The 12,505-nt window shown below is 42.7% G+C and overlaps 1 protein-coding gene across 4 annotated transcripts in view; it reads right to left on the bottom strand.

Annotated features, from left to right (window-relative positions):
• LOC116614421 (fibrosin-1-like protein) overlaps positions 1-12,505 on the bottom strand; it is a 32,320-nt gene that overhangs the window by 15,828 nt on the left and 3,987 nt on the right. For all 4 annotated transcript variants that reach the window (XM_032375394.2, XM_032375391.2, XM_048725915.1 and 1 more), the window contains exons 3-6: positions 8,705-8,821; positions 5,110-5,148; positions 4,213-4,239; positions 2,999-3,047 (exon numbers count right to left, since the gene is read on the bottom strand). In XM_032375394.2, coding sequence (XP_032231285.2) covers positions 2,999-3,047; positions 4,213-4,239; positions 5,110-5,148; positions 8,705-8,821 — 232 coding nt within the window. The remainder of the gene's footprint in view (positions 1-2,998; positions 3,048-4,212; positions 4,240-5,109; positions 5,149-8,704; positions 8,822-12,505) is intronic.

Consider the following 12,505-nt stretch of genomic DNA (forward strand, 5'->3'; position numbering starts at 1 on the left):
GCCATCGAACTTGCACACGACAAGGGGTGACGAGATGCCATCGAACTTGCATACGACAAGGGGTGACGGGATGCCATCGGACTTGGACATGACATGGGTGCTAACGGGATGCCATCGGACTTGCACACAACAAGGGGTGACGAGATGCCATCGGACTTGCAAACAAAAGGGGTGACGAGATGCCATCGGACTTGCACACAACAAGGGGTGACGAGATGCCATCGGACTTGCACACAACAAGGGGTGACGGGATGCCATCGAACTTGCACACGACAAGGGGTGACGAGATGCCATCGGACTTGCACACAAGAAGGGGTGACGGGATGCCATCGAGCTTGCATACGACAAGGGGTGACGGGATGCCATCGGACTTGCACACAAAAAGGGGCGACGGGATGCCATCGGACTTGGACATGACATGGGTGCTAACGGGATGCCATCGGACTTGCACACAACAAGGGGTGACGGGATGCCATCGGACTTGCACACAACAAGGGGTGACGGGATGCCATCGAACTTGCACACGACAAGGGGTGACGAGATGCCATCGAACTTGCATACGACAAGGGGTGACGGGATGCCATCGGACTTGGACATGACATGGGTGCTAACGGGATGCCATCGGACTTGCACACAACAAGGGGTGACGAGATGCCATCGGACTTGCAAACAAAAGGGGTGACGAGATGCCATCGGACTTGCACACAACAAGGGGTGACGGGATGCCATCGGACTTGCACACGACAAGGGGTGACGAGATGCCATCGAACTTGCACACGACAAGGGGTGACGGGATGCCATCGAACTTGCACACGACAAGGGGTGACGAGATGCCATCGGACTTTCACACAATAAGGGGTGACGGGATGCCATAGGACTTGCACACAACAAGGGGTGACGAGATGCCATCGGACTTTCACACAATAAGGGGTGACGGGATGCCATCGGACTTGCACACGACAAGGGGTGACGGGATGCCATCGGACTTGCACACAACAAGGGGTGACGAGATGCCATCGGACTTGCACACAACAAGGGGTGACGGGATGCCATCGAGCTTGCATACGACAAGGGGTGACGGGATGCCATCGGACTTGCACACAAAAAGGGGCGACGGGATGCCATCGGACTTGGACATGACATGGGTGCTAACGGGATGCCATCGGACTTGCACACAACAAGGGGTGACGGGATGCCATCGGACTTGCACACAACAAGGGGTGACGGGATGCCATCGAACTTGCACACGACAAGGGGTGACGAGATGCCATCGAACTTGCATACGACAAGGGGTGACGGGATGCCATCGGACTTGGACATGACATGGGTGCTAACGGGATGCCATCGGACTTGCACACAACAAGGGGTGACGAGATGCCATCGGACTTGCACACAACAAGGGGTGACGGGATGCCATCGGACTTGCACACGACAAGGGGTGACGAGATGCCATCGAACTTGCACACGACAAGGGGTGACGGGATGCCATCGAACTTGCACACGACAAGGGGTGACGAGATGCCATCGGACTTTCACACAATAAGGGGTGACGGGATGCCATCGGACTTGCACACAACAAGGGGTGACGAGATGCCATCGGACTTGCACACAACAAGGGGTGACGGGATGCCATCGAACTTGCACACGACAAGGGGTGACGGGATGCCATCGAACTTGCATACGACAAGGGGTGACGGGATGCCATCGGACTTGCACACAACAAGGGGTGACGGGATGCCATCGGACTTGCACACGACAAGGGGTGACGGGATGCCATCGAACTTGCACACGACAAGGGGTGACGGGATGCCATCGGACTTGCACACGACAAGGGGTGACGGGATGAAATCGGACTTGCACACAACAAGGGGTGACGGGATGCCATCGGACTTGCACATGACATGGGTGCTAACGGGATGCCATCGGACTCGCACACAACAAGGAGTGATGGGATGCCATCGAAGTTCAGATATCCACCTCAATATAGTGTATGTTTGTTTTTTAAACCGATGTCGCTTGAATTACTGTAATTTTAATTTTTATGATAAAAACGCGCGTCCACTGCCGACTTATTGTTCCCTTTCAGATGGTGAAGGGAGTGCAAGACGGGCAGTGCCTGACCCCAGCAATGACCAGCGATGTAAGCAGCGCGCAAGACGTGCTGAAGCAGAGCAGCAGATATTGGTGGAGAACCTCTATTCTGTTTCTCTTTGGGAAGATGCCTGCCCTTGCCGCATCCTCCTCCAGACAAGTGCTGGTGCGACCGAACAATATAACTACAAATAGCTCCAGGTGTGAAGGCTCCTTGTCAGGGATGCTGCCGAGTGCGACCGAACATTATAACTACAAATAGCTCCAGGTGTGAAGGCTCCTTGTCAGGGATGCTGCTGGTGCGACCGAACATTATAACTACAAATAGCTCCAGGTGTGAAGGCTCCTTGTCAGGGATGCTGCCGAGTGAGACCACTCAGGCGCGTCTTACAAATTTTATATTATAGAAAACTGCAAACTTTGATAAAATGTATCATTCTACGAAATGTAATCTGTTAAGATTTAATTTTTTTATTACACCCCAATAACACTGTAAGTATACGAGATTAGGCGTGGCGTCCTAAGAAGAACTAATCACCATAAAGCAACTAAACGTTTCGCATGGCTTTAGATATGTACTCGAGTGTTGTGCGTGTTTGGTATGTATGTATATCATGTATGTCTATTCTCTAGAAGGGCTGTTAAGTAATATCAAGAAGGCGTGTCTTACGAATTGATACTATAGAGGACACTTCTTGTAATAACTGCGTGTAGTTTAGCCTGTATCGTTCCATTAATTGGTCATTTGGTCAGCACCCCTATAAAACTGTGCGTGAGCAGTCACCGCTCACCATGTGTAGGGGAGCAGTCACGCACTCACCTTGTGAAGGGTGGCAGTCACGCACTCACCATGTGTAGGGTGGCAGTCACGCACTCACCATGTGTAGGGTGGCAGTCACACACTCACCTTGTGTAGGTGGGGCAGGCTTGACATGTTCACCTTCAGCTTCCGAATTCTGCCAAAAAAAGGACAATACTTGTTGATCGTCTCGTCCTAGTAGTCTACCACAAAGTCAATACTACTTATTGTACTTAGGCTGCCGTCTTGTATCTTATACTGCATCTAATTGTTATTCTTTATGGAGAACCATTTTATTTTAGTGACATTGATAGTCAATCTTGGTTAAGCAGGTTATTTTGGGACATTATAGCAGTTTCAGGTCACACGCGGCCTTCGCCGTAAAAAAAAATCTATGCCACTATTTGCTGTAGTGAGATGTCAATCAATATGCTCTTGACCAATCACGGTCCAAAGCAAGGCCTTTCTGATAGCGTGGCGAGTACAAGTGTCAGGTTGTGCATTTTCCGCTCAATGACAGCTCTTGCCCAGCCTATGACTGTCATGTGAAAACTGCTCACAACTTCCCTAAAATGTTTCAATAGTTTGATTTTTATATTTTCATAACTTGTAAGATACTTTCATCGATGCCACGCTGTGAACAGGCGCCGCGCTGGGAAATCTTTGTCAGGTCGATATGTAATGGAACATTGAGAAATTATTTAGAGAATTAGCAAATTGAAATTTATTTCCCTGTTTGAGATTCAATCTACCGCAACAATCCGTAGATGCTGTTCCGGCTCTCCTCTTTGGCTGACGAATAATCATAATATCTGAAACTAGAAGTCAGAATACAGTTTCGAAATAGTAAGAATGACATGTGTTGTCCATCGGCATCGAATTTAATTTATTTCGCTTTTCCTTTACTTTGATTTTCTTCTTGGTGAATCTTGAACGTCTAGTGTGTTTTCATACAAAAACAACATTTTTCTCTCGTATGAACGTTCTGGCTGTTTCATATACTGATCTGCCTTCGTGTCTCAAGGAAACAACTCTCTATCTCAAGGAGTTAGCCGATGCTTTGGCCATTTGGAACCATAAGTAAGCGGAAAATGCACGGGCTGAAACTTTTACTCGCCAAACTCGCCCCGCTATCAGAAAGGCCTTGCTTTGGGCTGTGATTGGTCAAGAGCATATTGAGTGTCATCGCAGTCAAATTGTGCCGTAGATTTTTGACGGCAAAGGCCGCGTCATCTGGAACTACTATAAAACTCAAAATTTCTGCCTTAATAAATGACTAGGTTTTTCCTGTATCGATTTTGATAAAACTCAAATGAACTTACTCTGTCATCCTCGCTCTCGGCGTCACACTGCAAGGGCAACACCATGCATTAGCACAAGGCCACAATTACTCCGTGCATTAGCACAAGGCCACAAGTAGTAACACCATGTATTAGCACAAGGCCACAAATAGTAACACCATGTATTAACACAAGGCCACAAGTAGTAACACCATGTATTAGCACAAGGCCACAAGTAGTAACACCGTGCATTAGCACAAGGCCACAAGTAGTAACACCGTGCATTAGCACAAGGCCACAAGTAGTAACACCGTGCATTAGCACAAGGCCACAAGTAGTAACACCGTGCATTAGCACAAGGCCACAAGTAGTAACACCATGTATTAGCACAAGGCCACAAGTAGTAACACCGTGCATTAGCACAAGGCCACAAGTAGTAACACCATGTATTAGCACAAGGCCACAAGTAGTAACACCGTGTATTAGCACAAGGCCACAAGTAGTAACACCGTGTATTAGCACAAGGCCACAAGTAGTAACACCATGTATTAGCACAAGGCCATAAGTAGTAACACCGTGTATTAGCACAAGGCCACAAGTAGTAACACCATGTATTAGCACAAGGCCACAAGTAGTAACACCATGTATTAGCACAAGGCCACGAGTAGTAACACCATGTATTAGCACAAGGCCGCAAGCAGTACCAGTCTAAGTACTACACGATATGCCATTCCAAAGTTTCTGATAAATGTTATACAGCTAACACCCAAGACACAAATTAAAAAAATAAAAACCTAACCACATTTGACAAATACAGGATATACTACCGCCCTTAAGGTAGTGCCTAGATTAATGTATTATGTTGAATAATGCTCTTTCTGACTGACTGAATGCGCTTTCGAGGAGGTTGCTAACTCGTTGAGTCTGATGGTCTCTTACCAGATATCCTTTGTCTGACCCCCCAGAGTCTGAGTGCTCCTAAGGAAACCAAACACAATTCAGCCTACCGAGTAGAGTTTTCACAAGAGTCAAGGGACGATTCAAATAATAAATACGACAATATACTAGAATAATATATTTTATTATGGCTACTATTGCTGTGTCGTTAACTTCCTCAAACGGTCAGATTTTAACTACAGAGTAATGAGGTGACTGGTATACTTAACAATGCCTTTCATCGAAAATCAAGACGTATATTCACATATTTTGATCTATAAGTTAATAAAAAATCTATAGTTTTTAGACAGAAGTGAGGCAGTTAACGGGAAAAATAAACCCATTCAGAGGAGGAATGAAACAGGGAATAGAGGATCAAAGGGGTACAGGAATGGTTTATAATTAAATGAACTAGCCTCAGGCACAATTGGCAAGATTAGGAGGTGATTATATTTATCAATACAGTGTTGCGGTATAGTCACAATGAAACAATGAATGGTTCTGTCGAGGTAAAATGCTAAGACTCTAAAAACACTCCCCTTGACCCTTAACGCCTGAGAAGGCTGGAGAGGACTCTTGAACTCCTTACTTTATACCACTTAGGATGACTGAGAGGCCAAGGTTTTCAAACAATCCATAAGACACAACACGATTACTTGTACATGGCCGTATACAATAGTGGTATACGGCTGAAAATTGTTAAGACAGCACAGATGTCTGCGTCAAGACTGGTGCCCAAAGGGATAATACTGACTAGAATATGATGTTTTTCGCACTAGTAGTACGATACAATAGTAGTTCGACACGCCCTGAGCATTATTGACTCTATCAAGGGGTGGTTGTTTCAACATTAAGCCACTGCCTAAAAGCGGAGCTCCTGGATACTTTTTTACAAACTGCAATAAATAACCAATCAGCGTATTCATAGCAAACGAGAGGGAATTTATATAATTAATTCTTATTGCATCTCTTAGCATCTCATGCTACACATGCTATATGCCTCTTGTTTATACGTTCTTTATTACATAAATGCTTTCAGTACATACAATTAACGTTGTACAAAAGCGGCAAAAGGCGCACAAAATAACAGTTAAGAGGTTCCGATATAAAAGTAAGCACGAATATAACAAATATGCACGCAACATATTAGACGCTCAGAGCAATCATGTCTCGCCTCCAGCACCCATCATGCATAGCGCGCTTATTTGAAGCAAAGACTACTTTAGGCGTAACAAAAAGTGTACCCAGACACGTTATTAGGGCTGTTTTTACGCGAGGCTAACCTCGGCAAACAAGGAGCCATTAGCACAAGGGCCTCTTGACACTCCTCACACTTGTCAAGTGCGCCTAAATGGGCTTTGCAATTCGAATCAAAATAACCCTTGAAGGGGATGTGGAAGTTAGCGGTAACAAAAGACAAATGAATCGAGTTTCCTCGTCTCGCCTCGCTTGTTATATTATGATCATTCTTGCACTACGAACAAAAAATGCGGCAAACCTCACGAACATCAATCGCCAGGACATTTTAAATGTCACAGTAAATAATAGGGGATGAATTGAACGTGAACTGAAAGTAATCTGGAATAGATAAAACTATTGAAAATAGATATTTTAGAGTAGATAACAAAAAGACATAAAGGGCTTCTCCGACACCATCAATTCTTGTTTTTACTTTCATGCGAACTGCATTGAGCCCACATCCCGCTGATGATTTTTTTTTTATAAAAGACGGTTTGGCGATTTCCTTCCCTTATACGTTTCCTAGGACATGCGCGTTTGTTCATGTCATCGGCTTACAACACAGACACTTAAGAGGCTTTCAAGGAGGCACTGTATTTATACAGCTTTTGCCAAGACTTGGAGGTTATGAGACAAAAGAGCTTTCAGAACCAGACTATGAGCGAGTCGAGATCTAGACGAACAGCCTACGAATAAATGAACCCTATACTAATGAAATAATTTTTTCTAGTCAAGCAAATTCAAAGGAAGTATTTTTTCTTGCCAACTACAGTCCAGTAGCCTAAAAAATAAAGAATACTTCAAACAGCTGGAAAAGCAGGAAAGAGTATCAGAACAAGCAGGACAGGGTAGCGGCTTAATCTGTCTTTTGTTTCCCCCGAGATAGCTGCGAATGTTTTGACAGCGCCCAGCAGATAAGAGGCAATTATCTCAAGTGAGACGCGGACCAAGGATGCCCTCGAAGCCGATAGCCAGATGAACTTTTCTTTTTCTTTTTGTGTAAAGGCAGGGGAGGGGAGGGAGGGGGACAAAGTATTCCCTGTTGATGGTTCCCCCTGTAAGTGTATTTCTCTCGCCGTTTGGTGGGCAATCGCGCATCGAAGTACACGTGAGCTAATTATAACCACCTTAATTAATAAAAACGAGCAAAATTTATAAATATAATAAAAGTGAAATAGTATTAGGATTAGTGGACACAGCTAAATGGTTAGCGGGGTCAAGAAGTGCAGTAATAAACGTGACTATTTGAAGGTCATTTAATAACGAATGGTACTAGCAAGGGTATGTCTGTCCCTCCACTAGGGAGGGACTAGAGGGCACACTAGGGAGGGACTCAAGGCACACTAGGGAGGGACTCAAGGCACACTAGGGATGGACTAGGAGGGCACACTAGGGAGGGACTAGGAGGGCACACTAGGGAGGGACTAGGAGGGCACACTAGGGAGGGACTAGGAGGGCACACTAGGGAGAGACTAGGAGGGCACACTAGGGAGGGACTAGGAGGGCAAACTAGGGAGGGACTCAAGGCACACTAGGGAGGGACTAGGAGGGCACACTAGAGAGGGACTAGGAGGGCACACTAGGGAGGGACTAGGAGGGCACACTAGGGAGGGACTAGGAGGGCACACTAGGGAGGGACTAGGAGGGCACACTAGGGAGGGACTAGGAGGGCACACTAGGGAGGGACTCAAGGCACACTAGGGAGGGACTAGAGGGCACACTAGGGAGGGACTAGAGGGTACTTGAGAGTCACAGTACTACAGAGTCAGAGAGATAAGCTTTTCACAACTGAGCGCTATCAATTCTCGCATCAGGAGAAGACACTTTGCGTAGTATACAAGTATAGTGATTTTATCACAAGGAATTACTGCAAGAGTAGATAGATACAAATAAGAAAGTTTGACCCTTAGCTATTGCCTAGAGCTAGGGTTAGCTATAGCTAAACCAAGTTACTACTCCACTCACTAGAGGGTGTTAACCCTGACCACACCTATAGCACCTTACAACACAGAGTAAGGTATAGCTAAACCAAGTTACTACTCCACTCACTAGAGGGTGTTAACCCTGACCACACCTATAGCACCTTACAACACAGAGTTAGGTATAGCTAAACCAAGTTATTACTCCACTCACTAGAGGGTGTTAACCCTGACCACACCTAAAACACCTTACAACACAGAGTTAGGTATAGCTAAACCAGGTTATTACTCCACTCACTAGAGGGTGTTAACCCTGACCACACCTAAAGCACCTTACAACACAGAGTTAGGTATAGCTAAACCAAGTTATTACTCCACTCACTAGAGGGTGTTAACTCCAACCACACCTACTGCGTCTCACCCAAGTAACCATATCTTACCCCACTGTGGTGGTTTGTAGTACCCTTCTTAGCGACACTGTGTCTTACTCCTTCCGGCTTCTTGTGACGCTCAGCCTCATCTTCTGTGTCAGAGTCTCTTTGCTCAGCATCCTGCATCTGAAAATTAAGAAAATTAACTATCACACGACTAAGACTACACATATCAAAAATCTAAAACTAAAACATTGATGGGCTTTAATATGTTTCCAAATCTGCATAAACCAGCCCTAACCCATAGAGGTTCAGTGCCCATAAAGAAGAATTATTGACAGAAGAGTTAAGTTTAATGGACTATGTGGGCTATAAAATACATCTGTTTGTTTTACATTCTTTGAAGTCTTATATTCCTAGACAGGATTTAAGCACACTCTGATTTCTTTTCTTCACACACAAATGTGCACTAAGCAGGGCTTCTGGAATTATGCGCTTGTGCGGAAGCATGTAATTTGGCTTTCTCCGCATAATCCGAGTAATCCCGCATAATTTGGCTGAATTTTTAAAGACAAAACATTTAAGAGCACAGCTGATGTGTTCTTTTAGGGTTCTTACATCTATTTCTCGTAAAAAAAACAACAGATATTCTTCTTTAGAGTGCGGTATTTCGAACTGAATTTTGACTAACAAAATGACTAGACGTTCTTTGCTAAACCGTGAAGGCCTAGGACTAATAATAAAATACCTTTTTTAATTGGCTGGTGGCTAGAAGCCAAGGAAAACTCACCTAAGATATTTTCATGCAAAAAGAAACCTTATCAAGTTATTTCGTGCTTTCCTTCGGTACAAAATTGTTTGGGCGTAACAGTTGATATTCCGTAATTCAGTAAAGAATCCTGCAAAATTTTGATTTTTAAAGAAAAATGTATTGCAAAATCCCGCGTAATTTAGTGCGTAATGATTGATTTTCTGCGTAATTTAGCGGGTAATTTAGCACATAATTTAGAAACGAACCATGAATAATTTTCAGTTTTTTTCTGCGTAATTCCAGAAGCCCTGACAAAGTATAGCTCTGGCTATCATATGTGGCATAATGTTAGATTAGCATAAAGTATAAGACCCTGTTTCGAGTGAGCGATATTTTAAGGCATTTGGAGTCCTGTTACTTGGAAATAACTAAATTCACTAGCTTTGACCATGCCCTATAAATGAGGCAGCTTAGACAACCTAACCCCATAGATGAGGCAGCCCATGGGAACCTTACCCCATAGATTAGGCAGCCCTAGAAAACTTGACCCCATAGATGAGGCAGCCTTAGAGAACCTTTCCCCATAGATGAGGCAGCCCTAGAAAACTTGACCCCATAGATGAGGCAGCCTTAGAAAACCCTTCCCTATAGATGAGGCAGCCCTAGAAAACTTGACCCCATAGATGAGGCAGCCTTAGAGAACCTTTCCCCATAGATGAGGCAGCCCTAGAAAACTTGACCCCATAGATGAAGCAGCCTTAGAGAACCTTTCCCCATAGATGAGGCAGCCCTAGAAAACTTGACCCCATAGATGAGGCAGCCTTAGAAAACCCTTCCCTATAGATGAGGCAGCCTTAGAAAACCCTTCCCTATAGATGAGGCAGCCCTAGGGAACCCTACCCCATAGATGTGGCAGCTCTAGGAACATTATTGAGTTTTTTAAGATTATATTTTATAGTAGAATGAATGGCTATAAAAGGGGTGGAAGGCCACCCCCAGAATTGAAATTATAATGAGAACACTGCCATGCTAGTATTCACAAATTATAAGCCTCCTGTAGAATATTGCTTATCTCTGAGCCTTAGTCAGCTGGAATAAAACTGTTTTTGCAGAGGTAATAAGACATTTGTGTTAAGAGCTTGATAAATTAGTGATTTACTGTCCACTCAAGATATTGGTGCAAAATTTTAAATTTTAAATTTAACGCATCTGAATGAATTATTATCGTGCTGTGACGAAAATGCTCATATATTAGAGCACATATAGGTTTGTATAACATCATTCTACAATAGATAGAAACATGTTAGGTGGACAAGTCTAGGGATGATAACTATTTTGGTTTAGAATATGAAATTTGAATTTAGCGCTCAAAGCGACATGTTCACTCATGACAGCTGATTGATAACAATTGTTCTTGAGTCAGATCACATACGGTGAACTTGGGATACCTGTGGTTTTGAAAGCATATTTCCAACATTCTCTCCCAACTTGCCATTCTCTGATTAGAATGACAAATACTTATGCAAGACTACCTTGCATTTGGCTTGCACTAGTGTCTAGAGGCTGATAATTTTTAATTATTTAATAACTAAACTAATCATACTTTGTACACAAAAGATTAGTTTTATCAGAAAGCCTACGTAAGTGTTGGAGCAAAGATAACACTTCACATTATCTTTTATGGTTATTTAGCTGGAAGTGCTGTGCTATAAGCAGCTTTAGTAAATAAAAAAAGTAACCTATATATATATATATATATATATATATATATATATATATATATATATATATATATATATATGAGAACTGATTCATGGCCTATATTCCGGGCATTTTTCCTTGCTTCTTCTACAAAATAATTACTCTGGGGTCTCTTTTAGGTAGACTGTGATGTTATGGCATTGCAGCTGTATACACCTATTAACTAATGAAACATTTGTCATGCCCAGATTAAAGTTCCTTCTAAATGAACAAATAGCTAACGCATGAGTCAGTGCATGAAAATTCTTTAACATACAGTACAACAATAAAATTTCCTTTTGAATTTCCCTTGTGATTTGTGAATAAACTGCTTGACTGCTTGAAGAAAAAAGAGAATCAAGATTGACTTTTCTCAAAACTCCAAAGAACTGAGGAAATGGCACACTGGATTTGAACTCTTTCTGGAAATTTTCACAGGTTTTGTAAATCTACTCAAGATGACATTTAAGAAAATATTTTTAAAAAATAAGCCAATTATTTGACACATTTTTGGGGATTTCATAAATTTAGAGAATGCAGGGGAAAAATAATCAAATGCTCATGATACAATTCGCCTTTAGTAAATACACAAACCAATAAAATATTGGAAACAAATGCTCACACAGTATAGTTTGAATAGTGATCTCAAGTTTATTACAGAGACAAGGTGTTGAGACTCAATAGAAGCAAAATATGTTAAAAAACGTCCAATACATTCCATTTTGCAGCTTACAGTAAATGATGTTTATTGATAAAAAACATTTTCTTAATAACAGTAGACATCCTCTCTGGATTCATGTTCCAAGTATTATAAAAATCTCCCTTTACTAAAGTGAGAACAAAATATATTATATATAAAGGATTGATACAACCTTAGGACTGGCATAGTAAGACTCAAATAAGAAAGGAACTGATACACTGTTATCTAATGTACAAGAGAGTATAATCAAGGAAACCCTTTCTGCTTAATAGACATGGCTGGTTATTAAGTGGCATCATAGCGGACAGCTTTATGATAAACAGACAGATAGACATCACACAGACACAAAGATATACAAAAAGAAATCCCAAGCTAAACTCATACTTGCCAACCTAGAAAGCTAAAAAACCAGCAGACTGTACTTCAATTATAAGAACTGTATAAGATAGGCTAAAAAGCAGGAGTCTCCCATGAAAACCAGGAGAATTGGCAGGTAAGCAAACTGCTATGCAGATACTGTGCATAGATAATTCATGCTAGACCTAAGATTAGATCCTAGTACAGCAAAACCTAATCCAAGAAAATCAATGAATTGGGCCTGCAAGCTACAACAGACAGAGTAATACTGAGAACATCAAACAACAACCAAGATTAGTTGTCTCGAAAGCTGGAAAATTAT

Source organism: Nematostella vectensis, chromosome 4 (genome assembly GCF_932526225.1).
Source record: "Nematostella vectensis chromosome 4, jaNemVect1.1, whole genome shotgun sequence".
Taxonomy (NCBI): Eukaryota; Metazoa; Cnidaria; class Anthozoa; order Actiniaria; family Edwardsiidae; genus Nematostella; species Nematostella vectensis.